Source organism: Passer montanus, unplaced genomic scaffold (genome assembly GCF_014805655.1).
Source record: "Passer montanus isolate IOZ18808 unplaced genomic scaffold, ASM1480565v1 scaffold22, whole genome shotgun sequence".
Lineage (NCBI taxonomy): Eukaryota > Metazoa > Chordata > Aves > Passeriformes > Passeridae > Passer > Passer montanus.
Genome location: NW_024366815.1, coordinates 6,623,703 through 6,641,965, shown reverse-complemented (window position 1 = coordinate 6,641,965; position 18,263 = coordinate 6,623,703). Strand labels below are relative to the sequence as shown.

Below are 18,263 nucleotides of genomic sequence, written 5' to 3'. Positions count from 1 at the left end.
TGTACCTTTTTAGAGGTGACATTATGTCATAGGTCAGAAGAAATACCGTGACAGTACTAATATATATAGACACATAAAAATGTAGAAATATATATGTTGGGGATCAAGATACATATTACGTCTTGTTCTATCAGTTAATGGCTAACTGATTCCTTTTAGGTTATTCTTTTAACTGATAAGAAGCATTTTCTACAGGATCTGCTCAGCAACAATAAAACCCTTATGTCTGAGCTTGAGCACTACCACACCTTGATAACACTGAGTCAGAAAGAAAATACTGCAGGTGGTAACAATATCTGCTGCATAAATTCTGTAATCCTGAACAAGAAAGTTAATACTATGATAATTCTGCCTGCAACACAAAGTGATTTATGTTCTCTGACTCATTTGTTCATCTGCCATAAGGTTTCCCCCCAACATCTGCTCCTCAAAACTCTTCACTTTTATCTGAAAGCTTTCACAAAACTGTTTAGTTCACCTTCTTGGAACACCGTTTAAGAACACCTATCTTCCATCAAAAGTCTCTAAATGATGATCTCAATGGCTATTAAAAATAAAGCAGATTATTGAAAAGCAGGGACTGTGGTTATATGCTCCAGCAGCAATATGACTTTATTTTCATACAGAACAATCCATGGTAATAAGCAGTCCATTTTGGAGACTGTACAAAGACAAGCAATGGGGCCCCAATTGAATTCAATTAGAAATCATATCTTTTTGGTCCGTCAATAGGTTGTTTAAAGCAAAATTCTCTAAAATTTTATAGATAGCTAACACAAATATACCTTGTGCTATAAAAAAAATTGTGAAATTATTACATTTTAAAGCAATTTTTGTATATATATCATATTAACTTCCTAGGGATCATCTGATTTTACTGCTGTGATGTTAGTTTGAATAAAATGGTTATGACAAAAAGTTTTAGATGCACATGAAAGTTTTAGACCTTTCTCGTTTGCTCAGAGAAAATACTGATAAACTGCAGTTTCCTTTTTAAGTTTATTTCACCTCAATTAAACACAAATAACATTATTTCATCAGTGCAGCTGGGGTTTAGTTTCAGATTCTCTTTCTTGTGCGTCTGGACATTTAAAAAATGCCATCTCCTTCTCAATTACCTTGTTGGAAAAGGGTGATCATGCAGGCAGCAGGAACAGGACTTTGTGTACTTCTCGCATCTCTAAATATGCAACTTAGCTGCATAGAAACACCTCTCTATCAAAACAATTGTAGTAGCTGTGAAGAGGCCTCTGATTTTCTTGTTGTTTTATGAGTGTTTCTGAGCCTTTTCAGCACAGTGAAAAGCAGAACTGCCACTGCTCAGGACCAAGTAAATAGAGCTCATAAGCAGCTACTGCACTGGTCATGTGCCAACAGATAACATAATCTGCAAATACTTGCAGTGACACAGAGGGCTGGAGCTGGTCAATGGTGGGAGGAAGAAGGAGGAAGACATGGTGTTACACTCTCCCACCTTGCTAGGTACTACTGAGTTGGGTATGGGCATAAAATGCTAACTGGGCTGATGGGAGAGAAGGCTTAGGAGTTTTTGTGGAAAGAGGAAACAGCTTTAAAATGAACAGCAACACTGTGTGTGCAATATCTGAAACTGGAACAGCTTTCCAGCATTAACCGTCAAGCTGAACATTGCACTGTGTACATTTATAAACACTTGCATTTTTTTTTCTAAGTTTCCCAGAAGACAAACATATTTCAGAGTCCTTGCAGGATGACAGCTACTGTTCAGAGAATGGCCTTGTATCTTTGAAATACCCACAGCAACTACTCCCATCTAGTCATGAAACTCACTGTGAATCTCTGTGCTGTGCTGGCACAGCTCTGCAGCCACAGGTTCTCCTGAGAGCCCAGAGCGCACAGTTTCACTCACAAGAAGAGTGAGTGAGAACGAGAAGAGGAACAGAAGCATGCTTGAGCACTAGCTGACCCCAAATCCAAGCCTAACTCCAAGCTAATTCCAAGCTCTACTGGCATAGAGACAAACATCATCCCTGCTCCAGCATATATTTGCTAAAAAGCTGTTCTCTCCTTTTCAGCATGCATACTTTTCCTCATTCCATGGGCATTATTTGCCTCCCAATTTCCCTGCCCTCAACATTAACTGCAGTCCAGACATCCATTTATACCAAGGAACTATAACTTGTCAAACTTGATATTCACAAAATAATTTTACTCTTGCTACCCCTGAAACTAACCTTGGGGTTGCTGCATGGTACAAACAGGAAAATGTAAGACAAAACAAGATGAACTCTTCTCATTTTAAATCCAGATTTAAATCTATGCCAAATAAAGACATTTAATTTTGTCTTTCATTTGTCTTGCACTCTTCACAGTTTACTGGGACTTATTAATTTATTTTTCTGTATTCCTTGAAGATTTGCAGTCTGTGAATCTCAATGTCATACCTATATTGCAGGCCAAAAAATGCCACTCCATACATAGAATTCACACTTAGAACTGTAACTGATTGTGATTTCAGAAATGAACAGAGCTATTAAACCCGTTGCATTATTTGACTTAACTAGTCTGTCACCAATACATGCCTGAGAAAAAATTATTAACTGACTTATCTCAAGCTTAGCCCTCTACTTTGCCAGCCTTAAAGGCTCTAGGAAATAACATAATTTCTATTTCTTTTGTATTCTTTGCCTTACTTAATATTTAATATCAGCCTTAATCTACATAAGAAATCAGAAAGTCCTACTTGCCTTTCAAAATTAACATAAACCATTACAGTAGGGAGTTACACAACACTGCTCTGGGAAAATGCATGTGTATCTTTCTGAAACATCAGAAGTGAAGACAGCAAGGGAGTATCTGGCTAGCATCCTGCCAACTACAATTTTTTTACTGCAATTAGACAGGATACATGAGACAAAGTGAAACAGAATATATGAGGAAAGAATGCAAAAAAGCAGTACTAAAATACTTGAAATTGCTTGTTTCCAAATAAACTGCATCATGTATAATGTATTAATTAAGTGTCCTTTCCAGCTATGAGTTAAATATTTATTTTTACAAAACTTCTTTTTGTGTCCGTGCAGACCATCTTTACAAAATACTGTAGTGAGTATAATGTAATGTTGCTACTGATGTTATTATTCATCTCCTAATCATGCTCCAACACTGTATACAAAGCAATGGCACTAGGAAGTCAAATGAAGTTCAGCAGCAATGCCTTACCACACAAGCTGCAGGAGTGGCAGATCAAAGTGCAACAGGAATTATTTCTGGGAAATTACACCATGACAAAGCTAGTAATCAGCAAACTGTGATGTAGCAGAAAGCAAAATCAGAATTCATAGTAAAGGGCTGAATTCCCAGCTGTTGTCAGAGCATGTTTTGTACTTTCTGGTTTCTTTACTTTTTTTTTCCCTCTCTTCTCATGTATTTGCTTTTTATTGTGTTGTGTTTTGTTTTCTAAACACAAAGATGGCTAATACGAAAATAAGAGTAGAAAGAGCCTCTTAGATCATCTGGCCTTTTTCCTACAATTACAGGAAGTGGTGAGTAGATATGAAGACCAGAAAACTCTTCACGGTCATAGATGCTTCTCTGCACACACTAAAGCACTTCTCACCATCTAAAACTTTTGATCCTTTCAACAAGAATCAGAAGTTCAAAAACTACAGTAAGCTATGGCAAGAGAGTGTGAGTGACAAACTCAGAAGTCCTAGAAAAAAGCAGCCAGAACTTCTCCAAGCACAAAAAGGGCAAACTGTGGTGCATGCAGTTAGGGAAAACAAAACTGGGTAAAGAACTCAGCTTTAGCAGTGGTTCTGGCACTGAAAAGACATAGCTGCAACAATGGCAGCTTCTGTTAGGAGAAAAAAAAATCAAAAAATTGCTCTAATCAAAAGAAATGGCCTTCCTCATTAAAATCTTCTTCAATAGAAGTTCACAAAGAAATGAAAGAAATGTGTCTTTTTGGCAAAATATCTTATTGGTCTGAAGAGGCCGCACAAAACACGAGGAGAGAAGGCCACTATATTTGGTGACCAGTGAGCAGTAGGCAATGATTTTTAAAACTACTTTACGTGGTTTTAAGATGCACCAGTAGTGCACTGTATATTGTGTCATTACTAACATGTGAGATGAAACAAAATATTTTAAGACAAAATCCCACAATATAAATTCAAAACCAATATAATTTTTAAAAGTGCAAATTCTAAGCACACAGACACAGCTGAACATATGTCTGAAGACACATGTGTGTAGGAAAAAGCATTTCACAGCTATCTACAACTACTTCGATCTTCCTCACCTGAGACAGCTATAAAACCAACTTTCAGCATGGAGTAAATATGGTTATCTCTGAAGAGTGTACTGTCAGATGCTCAGGGAATGCACATTCAAGATGAACTTGACAGAGTGCAATCTGGCTTTCTAAAATATTATATTTATAAAATAACAGAAATTTTGGTTTTCATTTAAGATTCAAATGCAGATGACCTCTTGACAGGGAGAACCACAGCATAAACTGAATGATGTTTCTGTGGTTGCTAATTACTTGTGTGGTAAACTGCTTTTCTAATTGATGAGCTCCTGTTTTAAAATTCTGACCAGCAACTGTGAAAAGCTTGAGCTGTGCTTGACTTGCAAGTTTGTCCTTATTTATGAGCATCACATGCCATCAAGGCTCATCAATGCACAGCGGGTTAGTGCCCAGTTATCCTGGATAGTCTGTCTAACACAAAAAGTCTTACTTGCTTGTTTATGCCACAGTGTCCCAACATGTACCAGACTCTTCAATAGTCCTGCATTCCCTTTTGGACTGTCTTCCCTCTTCTCTCTGAACTCATCTCCAAGCAAAAGTAACAATTCTGCAAAAATTCTCTCTTTATAATTTCTTTTATTCTTACTGCCTCAGGAGATGCACCTCCTAGAAATACTGCTGAATAATATAACTGGCATCTGCTGTATTTCTGTAGCTCTCCTTTCTACTCTTTGAGTACAGGAGGTTTTTTAAAGCTGTATTTTATATGGCACCCTGTGAACTTATAAAGGAAAATCTAGGAAGTGATACAATTTCTGGTGGACCTCAGATTCTGGATAACCTCTTCTGGGGAGAGACAGCACCCCAGCAGCACATGGTGCCATGAGCAGCCCCATTCTCTGTGCCTGGACAGAGTTTTCTGATACGTCACATTCTTCCTGCACAGTGACGATCTCTTCACAAAAGCATATGATGATAAATGCTTCCCTCAGACAGAAAAATCACCCTGATCTTATCTCAGACTGCTTAGCTTGTTCCCAGTTCAGCCATGTCAACAAGAATTCTGTGCATGGATTGCAGCCTCTGCATTGCTCATAGGAGAAAACAACTCTACTGATCAACTTGAAAGAGATTGAATGGTCTGTTTTTGTTGGGGTTTATTTTTTGTCTGTTTGGTTGGGTTTTTTTTGTTTTGGGTGTTAATTTTTTGTGGGGTTTTTTTTTAATAATGCATACACAAGACAAAGCTCTATTGATGCAAGAAAAAGAAAATAGCCTAGAAATTAAGAGAACAAGACAGTAGAACATGACTCACTTTTTTTTAATGCTTGCCTAATGATTTTTTGATTGGAAGACTGAAAAGGGCTTTTCTTCACTGAAGAGCCTCTAACAAATCCTAGTTACTTGAACACAAGCTGATAACATTTCCCTGGTTTTTTGAGATAGGTCAGGCACCATGCCATGAAAGACCTAATGTACAGAAACGTTTACCAGATTCAAAATATTCATATACTTAGGAGAAGATTGGTTGAACTCCATGGTCATAAAGGTCTTTTCCAAACTAAATGAGTCCATAATTCTGTAAGGTAGGAAAAGTTAAACCGAAGTTACTTTTTTTTTACCTTCTATACAGCACACATTATCCAAGAAAGTGGTAGTGGAGGAGTTTTTATATTGGAAGCAAAACTAAAAGAGGGAAATATAAAACATGAATAGCTTGTATGGATCAGGCAGCTATTGCTTCTTCTGCAAGCTTTCAGAAAAACTCACTAGAAGTATAAAACACAACAATTTCTCTACATATGAGGCAAAAAATACGTTCAATTCAGTACAGGCGCATGTTCTCCTTCAATGGCTTTACATAGAAGTTGGGGTTTTTTTTGGTTGTTTTTTTTTTCTTTTAAAGAGATCTCTGATCTATGAGCGACTAAACACATAATTAAACCAGGCAGAAATGCAGTAAGAAGCCACCACAGCATCAGATGAAGAGTGGGGGTAGGCTGGAATCCTACTCAGCTGAGGGAGAGGAAATGGCAAGGTTTTAGTTCTGAGGCTACAGCTCTGCTCTTGTGTCGCTGTGTCTCCTGGTCTCTGGAAGCAGCAGCTCCGTCACAAACCTCTCAGCTGCCTCAGCGACTCCATGCCGGCTCTTCCAAACTTTAACTGCAAAACACGTTTTCACGTGCGACGTCTTACTTTCTCATTACTGAAAAAAGTGCAGTTGCTGAGAGCGTTGTCAGGAAAGCAGAACTGCTATTGGTGGACTATTTGGGTTCTGACACAGTTCCTGTCCACGGAGGATGACCGGTCTGAAGTGTCTCAGCACACCATGATATGTACAGTCTGGTGTGGCTTTCTGCTCTAGACTTAAACCCGTGTACACACAAACAGCCACTGAAGAGTTCAGTAGCTCTCAACTGCTTTCAAAGGCTTACAGTCCTTACACATAAAGACACCTTAAGATTTGTGCCTGCTGAGGCTGTAGAAGAAGAAACAACGTGTCTTCCACTAAATGCACTCACTTCTGATAATATGGTTCTTGAAACCAACATTACTAGGAAAAATATTTTACTAATTGCTCATCAAGCCCAATGTTGTGGCAACAGTGGATTTCAGGTCAAATTTTGTGGCTGAAGAAATGTAGCAAACAATACTTTGCTATGATTGTGTTATCATAAACATCCAAATACACCATCCCTTGCAAAGCAAACAGTTAGTACTGTATTGGACACAAAATTATATCCCTTTAGTTTAATTTTAATATTAATTAGTAGAATTCACTAGACCTCATAATTTGTTTTGACCTTAACCATGTTAACATGGAAAAATATCTCACATATATGTAAAGAGTAACAAAGATGCTCTGGGTACACAAAGGAATGAACTGCAAGTTAAAATTCTAGACACTAAGCCTAAGGAAATTAGAGTATTGGAGATGAAGTAAAATATTACCATAAGAAAGACCTCGAGTCAAATGATGTTAAGGAAAAAGTGTGAACCATCACATGCACATACTTTTAGAATATCTCAACTTTTGGTTTAATGACATTAAGCATTTATTTGCAAAAAGATAGCTCTAATATAAAAAAAATTAACCAGAATCCCTTTAAGTGAGGTGTGGAATTATAGAAGAAATAATAAGGGTTGCAACATTTTTTACTTAACCTTTAGCTGGAAATAAACCAACCCATTCAAACTACTTACCATTTGCCTTGTTCATTTATAAACTGTTGAACTGAATATCCAAACTGCTCTCTTCGTGGACCAGAAAATATTTTTGCTTCCAGGAGCCCAACATTGTAGGCTTCACAGCAGTTATGAAGAATGCCTGTTAACAGAAAGATTATGATTACAACAGCAATTGTAATTAAAGCAGAATTAAAGCAATTAAAGAAGAATTTTGATCCCAGTGAAAAAGGCTCTTCATCTGCGACAGCTCCCCCAACAGAAGAAAATAAATACAGCCTTTGACACATGCTTGAAAAAACAGTGATTTCGCCACAGTACCCTGGCCATGCGAAATGCCTCTCTGGCACTCTTTATGTGTGTTGTATTACTGTGGGCACAGATCAGTGACTCATTCACTGTTTGCCTTAACAAAAGTTGCAGCACTACTAATGGGAATGTTTTAGCTGAATAGAGGCAAAATGTATGATTCAGAGGTCTGTTATCCTCTTTACCTTCAGGCATAAGTTAAGCTTATGGTACAGCAAACACATCAAGAGCCTGCTGAGGTGCACTAGAATCACAGAATCTTTTAGGTTGAAAGAACTGTGCTCAACCACTGCCAAATCCACCAATAAACCATGTCCCCAAGTGCTACAACTACACATCCTTTGAAAACTTTCAGGGATGATGATTCCACACTTCCCTGGGAAGAGTGCTTCAATACTTGGCAACCTTTTCCAGGAAGAAGTTGTTCCTAATGTTCAGTTTAAACCTTCCCTGTTGCAACCTGAGCTCATTTCTGCTTGTGCTATTGGTTGTTACCTGGGAAAAGACACTGACCCCCACCTGGCCACAGCCTCCTTTCAGAGAGTGACAAGGTCACCCCTGAGCCTCCTTTTCTCCAGGACAAACACCCCCAGCTCCCTCAGCTGCTCCTCACAGCACTTGTGCTCCAGACCCTGCCCCAGCTCCACTGCCCTTCTCTGCACTCTCTCCAGCTCTTCAGTGTCTTTCTTGCACTGAGGGCCCAGCACTGGATACAGCACTGGAGCTGTGGCCTCAGCAGTGCCCAGTACAGGGGACAATCCCTGCCCTGGCCCTGCTGGCCACACCATGGCTGATCCAGGCCAGGATGCCATTGGCCTTCTTGGCCACCTGGGCACAGCCTGGCTCATGTTCAGCTGCTGTCAGCAGCACCCCCAGGTCCTTTCCAGCCTCTCTGTCCCAGCCTGTGGCACTGCCTGGGGCTGTTGTGACCCAAGGGCAGGACCCAGCACTGGGCCTTGTTGAACCTCACCCCACTGGCCTCAGCCCATCGATGCAGCCTGTCCAGATCCTCTGCAGAGGATCTGCATTAGATCGATCCCCTCATCCAGGCAATGGAGATATCAAAGAAAAACTGAGCATTAGAACACTGATTGTGACTATCCACCAGCTGGATGCAGCTCCATTCACCTCAACTTTTCATGCTTAAACAAAATGCCCTGATTGTACCTGCTAATGCTGTTTATATTTGAGTTTGTGGCACTGGAATAAAAATGAGATTATCTGCTGCATCAGAAAACCTAAATTTTTGAGTAATTTCATTATCATGCCAGAAGCCTTTGTTTTCAGTCCAAACAGTCTGAACAGTTGTCCAAACAGGAAAACTTCAAACTACAAACATGCAAGGTGAACAGCATTAATAAATCGTGACATTTAACATTGCAATTCTATTTAGCTGTGGTTTTGTTTTTAATTGCTTTTCCTTGGGCACTTATATGCCTGAGAATAATGGTGTGCCATTCCATGCCATTTTGGAAGGAACCAGCTATGTGGACTGGGCACAGAATTGATTTTGTAGGACATGGGGGTCCACTCCTCATCCATGAAGGGCCTGATTTTTTTCTGATCAAGAACTGGAGGTTGATACCTAGGAGAATATCTACTGGGAAGGCTGCAGGAAAAAGGCCAGACTCCCCTGAGGGGCTCTGCTGTGAGTAGGCAGCTCCTTCCCCATTGTGGAGGTGGAAGGACTGAGACAACAGTGGGATTCCAGGAACAAGCTACAGCCCAGCTGAGGAACACCTCAGAGCTCCTGAAAAGCCTCCAAAAATAGCAATGATGGAAGAAGTCATGACTTGTGGTTGCACTACTCCCTGAGGTTTCCAGATGAGGCAGGTTCACAGAGCTGCTCATGGGTTAAACAACGTCCCTCATGTTTCCCCTCCCTTCCTGTGTGCCCAGACAGAAAGAGCTTTATCTACTTTACACACAAATATGCCTCACCACAATTATTTAGTGTGAATCGTTGTGTAGTAAAGAAGCAGCCTTTTAAAGAATCCCTTACAACAAGGATATTTTAAGGAGAGATGGCACCTTAAAAATATAATCTCAAATTGTAACCATTTCTCAAGTTTTGATGGGCAGAGAGCTTACTGTTGGTATCACTTTCTCCAAGGTCCCAGGAGCAGCTTTGGAAGAGAGGTTAACATGGTTTATATCAGCATGAAAAGCCCATCACAGTAGCTGAATTGTAACAGTAATGATGACAATAAAGTCATAGTAAAAATATTAAAATCACAACCACAGGTTTGCAGGCAAAGTTCATGACCTGTAAAAAGTGTCAATGTATTTTGTACCCTTGCCCACGGAATTCAAAACAGGAATATCACTAGCAGAAGACTAAATACAACTCTAAGAGAGTTACTACTTTTTTACCACAAATTCAAACAGGAAATAATATATTGGTTATCTCAAACAACCACATCTACAGTCAGCCTCTGGAAAGCAAGAAGGCACCCACGGCTAGCAGTATAGTTCCTAGAGAAACATCCTAGAGATAAATACATTTCTTGAGTCACGCTATTTAAGACTGGAGAAGAGAATGTGTACAGACTCATTACCCTGTGTTTTGCAAGTCTTTTGACACTAAACACAACCTCATATAATCACAGTTTATGTCTGGGTTTTGAGGACAAGGAAATGGTGTATTGAGATAGTAATCGACAATTGCCAGTAATTCCTTTGTGATCTAATATACTTGTATTTTATAAAAACATTTTTTTCATGTCATATCCTGAGGGAGTTTTTTGTGTCTGTTGTTAAATTGTATTATCCTCAGTCAGAAATCAAGCATAATTTAGCAGTTTCTCATTCTCAAGAGGCCAAAGGACACTATACCACAGCACCATCCTGCATGTACCTGCTGAAGAAAAACCCTCCACATTATATGCTGCACATGAAAATAAACCCTGGCTTTCGAACTTAAGAGATGGAAGCTATCTAAAATAAAGAACAGTTCCAGTCTGACCCAAATTCCAGTGACATTTAGAGAAAAACTCTCTATTCTCTGGACTGTTACACACTTAATAGCAAATCACACTATAAGCCAAATGGTAACATTGCTGAGTGCACTGGACAACTTTTGTGCAAAAACATGGAAGATGTTAATAATTTGTGTCCAAGGTGAGAGTTTTTTTAAATGCTACAGACAGAGCAAAAATTTCTTCCAGAACCGGGTGAAAGTACAGGGAGCAGGTATGACAGCCAACAGCCTGAAGGAAAGTTCTCCACGGTTCAAATGCCCCTAGGGTGCTGTAACAAATCAGATGGGGTCAGCAAAATGCGTTGAGGTTATCTGCTGCCTGCTCATCTCCTCCCTTGACCTCCCAGTAGTGTGTAACATCTCTCCCTGAATCTCCCAGGGCCACTCTCTGTGGTACAATTTTCTCCAAGATGGGGCATTATTCCAAGGAGCAAGGACACCTGCCCCTGCACTGGGAAGCTTCAGCTCCTTGTAGCTCTCCTGGACTTCACCACAGCTTACAGAAGCAATGTCCTTGTTCTCTTCCCATGGCATGACACATGAACCATTTTGCCCATCCTTCCCATTTACCACTGGGGCTTTTTGTTTTATTTTATTCTTTTTAATCATTTGCACAAGTGCAGCATCGGAGCTCTGCTCTTTGAGGGCAAAAATGTACAGCTGGAATAATGGAAAGGTGTCTGCCTCTCTTCAGGTCTCTTCAAATCTGCCTCTATCATGTTCATTTTCTGGACAGGCAGCCAGTCAACGACAGTGAAAAGAGAAGAACAAAAAAAGCAATCATAAAATCCAGGCTCTGAAGACACACTGTTGTCTACAGTGTTCTTACAGGTCAGCTTTGCCTCTCATCCACAACTGCTTTGCAAAAATCAAAGTAGAAGTGCTGAAAAACACAATCTGACTCAGCACAACCATTATCAAAAGAACCTAGTTTCAGCATATTTCAGTCACATTTTAAATTCCACATTTTTACAATCGTCAGCAGATTTTTTAGATCTACTCCACATAAATCTTAGTCGGCTTGGGCCTAGCAAGTATACACTGGCAATAATATAGTAGGCATTTTTCCTGCCATTTTCCTCCATCTCATATAGTGCTTACACTATAAGGACATCTTTTATACATTTTGTACATCTATCTTAATATAGTATCCATAAAAAGAAACTCAAGTATTTGCAGCCAAAAAAAGAGAAAATTATAAGTTTCCTTTAGACCTATTTTAAGCCTGTGCAAAATAAGAGGGTCTCTTATGCATTAAAAGGGTACCAATCATTGAAATATCTAGGTTCAAAGTACTGTATATTCCAGGCTGGAACGATTCAGCATCTGTGGCTGCCTTCAGGCAATGAACTTTGATAATTTAAGAATCTTGAAATAAAGAAAACTAATTCACTATCTGGATTTTAATAGCTTTTGGTGACAGACTTCTATTTTGTGACCTAATAATCATGACGAGAGATTGGTCGGGCAAGTAAAAATCCACTTCCTAACTTCTGTCTGTAAATGGCACTTTATTTACAGTCAAGTAAACAGACTCCATGGAACAAAGGAAGCTAGATACAAGCCTAAAGCTTCTGAAAGCCCCTCTGCAGACTTCAAAAGCAGCAGTTCCTTTCCACTGGGAAAGGTGCTTGGGCAGTTCATTTTAAAGTTCATTTTAAAGGGAACTTCACCAAGTAGTCCCAACACCTAGCTTCAGAAAGGAAGCACAAGAAAATAAATCCTAATGAGATAAAAGAAACTGTAAGCTTTGTAACAAACTCCAGTATCTCTCCGCATGGTATTTTTTTCCTGAGAATTCCCATATTTAAGAAACTGCATTATTGCAGTGTGAGCCATGGGAGCTGCTGTGTAGTTATACATCTGGTTTTATAATTTAATACCAGGATTTTTTTTTTCTCTAGCAGGATGAAAAATAATGCATGTTATGACTGGGCACCTTTAAGCCTCAACGTGTGGGAATACCTTTGTAACTATAAATGACATATCTAATGATAGCTCTAATGCCTTCTGCTTTGTTCTGTTTGCACTACAAGCTGAAGCAAGTTGTAATGAAGTAAAAGCTCATATGAGGTACACCCAATTCATAATTGTTTTGATTTTGTAAGCAAAGTTAACAGCTTAAAGTGATCAAGCAAAAAAGTCTGTTTGATAATCAATCGTTTGATGTTAAGATTGTAACAGCTGTTTTATTGAAACTTCTTATTCAGATTAACATTGAGCATAAAAACATCAACAGGATAAAAAAATGAAATCTGATTTTTATATTTGATTATTTCATTTGGTGGAAAAACTTTATAAAGCTCTAATAGAATGTACTGAACATATTATTAGCCTGTATTTTGTATCATAGGTATCATAATAAATGTGTCATTTTGTTTTCACTCTAAGTAGTAAAGATTGAATTTTCAATCACATTTTACTACGTTGCAAAGGTGATGTGCCAATTTCAGATGGCAATAAATTACAAAATACCATAATTAGGCTCAGTTATGCCAAGTCTCACCTCTTATTAAAATACCCAGTCAAATAGAGGCATTCTGTGCTGTTGTTATTTATAGCTCTCCATCAAACAGGTCTAGCAAAGACAGTATCAAGAAAAAAAAGAGACAATGGACTTTGACCAGTGAGTAAGGATCCACCACACACTAAGTTTTAAATTTATCTAATGTTAACCTTGCCAGTAGGAAAATTCGCCTTTTTCCTTTATGTTCACTTCTTTGAACAACTACTAGCTATAAACAAGAAGAAGTTTGTTATGTAACCCAGCTAAGCAACCCTTTGTCATTGTGAGTGAGCATTTGTGTCAGTCACGATGCCAGGAAAGCATCCTTGGCAGCTCCCCTCCGCTGAGTAGCACAGCCACAGCTATAACCACTGCCCCCTCCAGCAGGGCAGCTGACCCCATGAAACCCAAACTCAAGGTCAGCAGCATGCTGAGGGATTTGGGGGTGGAAGGGATAAGCATGTAGTCACCAAGGAAAAGCAAGGCCATGACCTGGCATTATGCTAAAACCATGCACTACAGTTTTTCCATCTATAAGTTATTTTGGGTGGAAAAATGAATCAAGAATACCCCACTGGATTATTGGTTGCTTCCTGAATTAGTTTCTTAGATTGGCAGCCACTAAGATGTGTGCTGCTGACATTGCCTTAATTGCTCAGTCTGGCCTTTTTAAAAACATCTATTCATTACAGAAGAGGGCTTTGCCCTTTTATGTTAAACTGCTCCAAGAGAGCCACTACAAATTCCATGAAGAAAATTTTTCTGTTGGTCTCAAAGATTTCTACCTCCAAAGAACACACATCAGCAGGGCCCTGAAGCCTGTCAGACCCTGCTGAGGCAAGAGAAAAGAAAGGGGTGGGAGGGATGAGAGAACTTGTAGCCGTTGTTTTCCACTGACTTCATCTCACAGTGGATGCACACTCTGGTTCAAGCTTTCTCCATGACTGAAATATTTCTAAGGGCTCTCTTTGGGGTAGATTTTCAGCTATTTTCTATTGTGCAAAGTCACACTGGATCTCCTTAGTTGTCAGGGAACTTGAAAAAGCACTTTTGTCTCTGTCTGATACCCAGCTGGTTATTTTTTTCATCCCTCAGCAAAAGTTTGCTGAAGTTGGCTCACAGATTCCAGAGTTAGAGAGGGAGTACAGGCACCTACAGACCCCCTTCACATTATAATCACCTACTGTCCTTGCAATATTAGCCAGAAGGTGGAATGAAGGCAGGAAGGGGAAGCAATAAAGTTATGAAAGAGGGTAGTCAAGTAGTATTTGCTTCATATTAAATATATGTAGTCTTACTTTACTGTTTGAACAACATTTTGGTTTAAGAGTAATGTTACTCCCTTATTATTCAGAACATATATTATCACAGCAATAATCCAACTGGAATTAGACAAGTATTCTTACAGAAAGAACTACCCAGCTTTCATAACACATTGTGCTTTGAATGCTTTATTGATAAGACTGTGGAAACATAAAGGAAAAAAAACCAGCATGCAGTTGCTTTGGTCTACTGAATTTCAATATGGATGTTCTTCATTGTGGCTTTCAGAAGCTACTGAGCAATTCTCACTGCAATGAGCAAAATCTTGACAAAAATTCCTTTTGCACACTTCCTTTTGTAATTTATTAGCTTGAAAAAGGCAAGTCTTCATTTTCCTACTTCATCTAACTTTTTCTTCAGACCAACTTTTTCTTCACAACAGCCACAATATCTCAGGCTTCCTAATAATTAACAGAAATCATAACATTTAGAGTAGAAATAAATTATAGGCAAAAAAGCCTCCCCCAAATCCGCCACTCGGAACAAAAGAGAAACAATACCTCATTTAGTAACAATCCTCCCACCCTTCTTCCTCCCCTTCTTCCCAGCAAGTTTTCTTGGCTTAGTTGGCTGACTGCTTCTTCCTGGAAATAGGTCAGCTTCCAGCCTGAGAGCCTCTGTGTGCGTGAAATCCTGAGACACTGCCTTTCCCTTGCAATGGTTCAGAATGCAAAAGCTGCACTGAGGACTTATCAATAACCTCCTATAAAAGCAGTCCAAACCTGACAGGACACAAATTGTGACTGAAAAGTTGGAGAGACTGTGATAACACAAATAGGAGCTGTCTATTTTGCTGTTCTGACACTGCTGCAGAACAAGAGATCTAATTAAATTTACCCACAACTTCAGTAGTTAGTCTACAAGACTTGTCTTTCTCCCGGTAACTCCCTACTTGTGGCCCAGATATTGCCCTCCTTGGCTTCCAGAGCAGACAAATAAACCACTCTTCATCTGTAGTTAAGAAATCCAGACAACCTACTATACACACAACCTACTATACTACACTATATACACACCAGTCCTTCCACACAAGGACTGGTTCCAAATAAATGCTTAGGAGCAGCTCCTGCAGGACTGACAACTTCCTGTGAGTTTTTAATAAAGACAGCAAGTATACAAGCCTACTCAAATTTATTATCTTGGCATGTTTCCATCCATGTTTTCAGTGGGGAAAAGCTTTATTTTACAGAAAGTTCACTTAAATTCTATCTGTTACGACACGCAGTTTTTCTTTTATCTTGGTACTAACAGGATTTTTCAACTTTGTCCTTAGAATACCAAAATTTTTTTTAAACACCACAAAGAGATTAAAAGTATGTGAGGGTAACAAGCTGTACACATACATATGTTCTTTATGCAGTTGTCACTGGCCTTCACAAGTAATGATGATAAACACAACAAACCTTGCATGCTTCCCTATGATAAAAGCTGACTTTCCAAGTGGCATTTCACTCCAGCAGTTTCTCTTCCCTTGTGTCCACATTATCAGTGGTTGTGTTTTCTCTTTTTTAAACCAGAAATATTTCCAAATATAGTCAGAGAAGCATGAGCCACACTACAACTATAAGAGAAAAAATGCATGCCACTGAAAGCAATGTGACTGCTATCTGTATACCCTATATGCCACATTTGCTCATCTCAGCTGCTATGAAAACATGATTGCACAAAGCAAAAAATGCAGGTTTTCACACAAATATGAAGAAGGGAAAGCAACCACAAGTATGTGTACTTCCCTACCCATATCGTACTCTAGCCTATATGAAAATTACAGTGTATTATATTGTGTGATATATATATTCTATATTATATATATATCCTATATTCTATATTCTATATTATATATTATATATTTTATATATATATATATATATATATATATATATATATAAAATATATATTATATATATTATATTGTGTGATATAACAGTGATATATATCATATCACTGTTAAATGTGACCTGAAAGGCTAGACTAGAAAAAAACTGAGGGACTTGCCATCACCATCCATCCCTCCGCCACTCCAGTGTCACAGCCTAAAGCATGAGGACTGCAGTGGCTCCAGTGACCATTCCACCATACCATTTTTAGGACAGCATGTTTAAGACCCTGTTCCTCCTTCACAGCTTCTGAAGCTAACTGGAAGCTTAGCTCTGTGCACTGTACACAGACAGCCACAGAAATAAAAGCAGCTTCAGCTGTAGAAAGTTTGCTACATCAGCTTCCTGCAAGAAGGAAAACTCCAAAGCACCACAGGATATATAATACAATACTTGGAAGAGCTATAATTATCAGAACATTTGTTCTCCTATGCCAGAAGTAATGACTACTTCTCTCCTTTGATTTTAATGGGAGCTCATAGCTGGGCATCCTGAATGGTAGGCAGGTGGTCCCAATCACTCACCTGAAATTGCACCTTAATGCACCTTGAAATGATCAATTCTGGCACCAGATAGTGTCTAGGCAGAATTTAGGCACATTAAAATCAGGAAAACAATCCAGGAAGTCCAGACTTCAGCGGCTGGCTAACCCACAATGAACCTAAAATTACCTGTCACTTAGGTGTCATTACACAAAGTTGCACAAAAGTTTAGAATATGAATCAGGTGTAGAAGCAGCCCTGTCTAAGAGCAAAGTATTCTCCCCTATTGTTAACCCTCCCCGATGCAACAGTAAGAGGCAATGAAGGGTATTCAACTTCATTATTGTGACTTGTAATAATTAGATTATTTAACTAAATAGCTATGCAACATTATATGCACAACCAAATTACAAAATGTGAATTCTATGGGTAGTCAGTCCCAAAAAGCCAACTCAGAACACCTTCCGTAAGCGCTCAGACATTAGGCCCCAGGCAAGATGTATCTCTGCATGTCTGGAAACATGAATATACATCCTGGGATGAGCTGAGACCTTGTTTCAATATATGGGGTAGAGACTGCTTGTCTGACTGCTTTGTTGCCAGGTAGCAAAGATACTTTTGGAAAACACGGAGAGGTGAATCTACATCACCATGCGTCTCAAGGGACAACTAGACCCATATTTCCCAGGTGACTATTACCATTACTTCTGAAGCAGCTACCTCTCAGAAAAAAAGCTGAATTGGACACCTGTCTCCCAAAATTCTTCCCCATCCTTAGCCTCAGTAGCAGAAGGCACCTCATGCTGATGCCTGAGAAGGATGGAGTTCAAAGACCCTTGATCCACCTTTTAGCTGCAGGAGTCTTCCTGCTTTGCAAGAAGCTGGCTTTTTGTGCATTTTAAAGTGCTGAGTCCCAGGCACCTAACCCTGCTAACCACCTAACTCTGGGGCAGGGGCACCATGTTTTAGGTGAAGTGGGGCTGCAGCAGGCACTCTCCCACTCTCCCAGCCCTCAGCCCACATGGGGTCTACCCAGACCGGATACCAATGCTCAGGTTGGTGACAGGATACTGTAGTTAAGAGTTCAGAAGGAAGTTATCTTTTTTTTTTTTTCTTTTTTTTCTTTTTTTTTTTTCTTTTTTTTGTAAAATAAAGCCATTGTACATTTTGGGGTCAGAGAGAAGGGCCCATGTACATTTAAGAAGAGTTTTCTGGAGATAATACTTGCTTCCACAAAAGCAGAACAGTTGCTTTTTTGTCTTCACAGAACCAAAGTCTATTGTAGCTCTCAGCTTCTCAGAAGGACAACTCCAGAGACTCAAGTACTTTTTTACTGTTCAATATGATGAACTGGCTTTTGGCAAGG

General features: G+C 39.3%; 1 protein-coding gene across 2 annotated transcripts in view; it reads right to left on the bottom strand.

Moving 5' to 3' along the window:
- ITGA2 (integrin subunit alpha 2) overlaps window positions 1-18,263 on the bottom strand; it is a 64,483-nt gene that overhangs the window by 38,516 nt on the left and 7,704 nt on the right. The window contains exons 1-2 of one of the 2 annotated variants that reach the window (XM_039709634.1): window positions 17,597-17,669; window positions 7,439-7,562 (exon numbers count right to left, since the gene is read on the bottom strand). In XM_039709634.1, the coding sequence (XP_039565568.1) occupies window positions 7,439-7,562; window positions 17,597-17,669 (197 nt within the window). Of the gene's footprint in view, window positions 1-7,438; window positions 7,563-17,596; window positions 17,670-18,263 lie in introns of those variants that run through there. The other variant, XM_039709633.1, reaches the window with a different exon arrangement.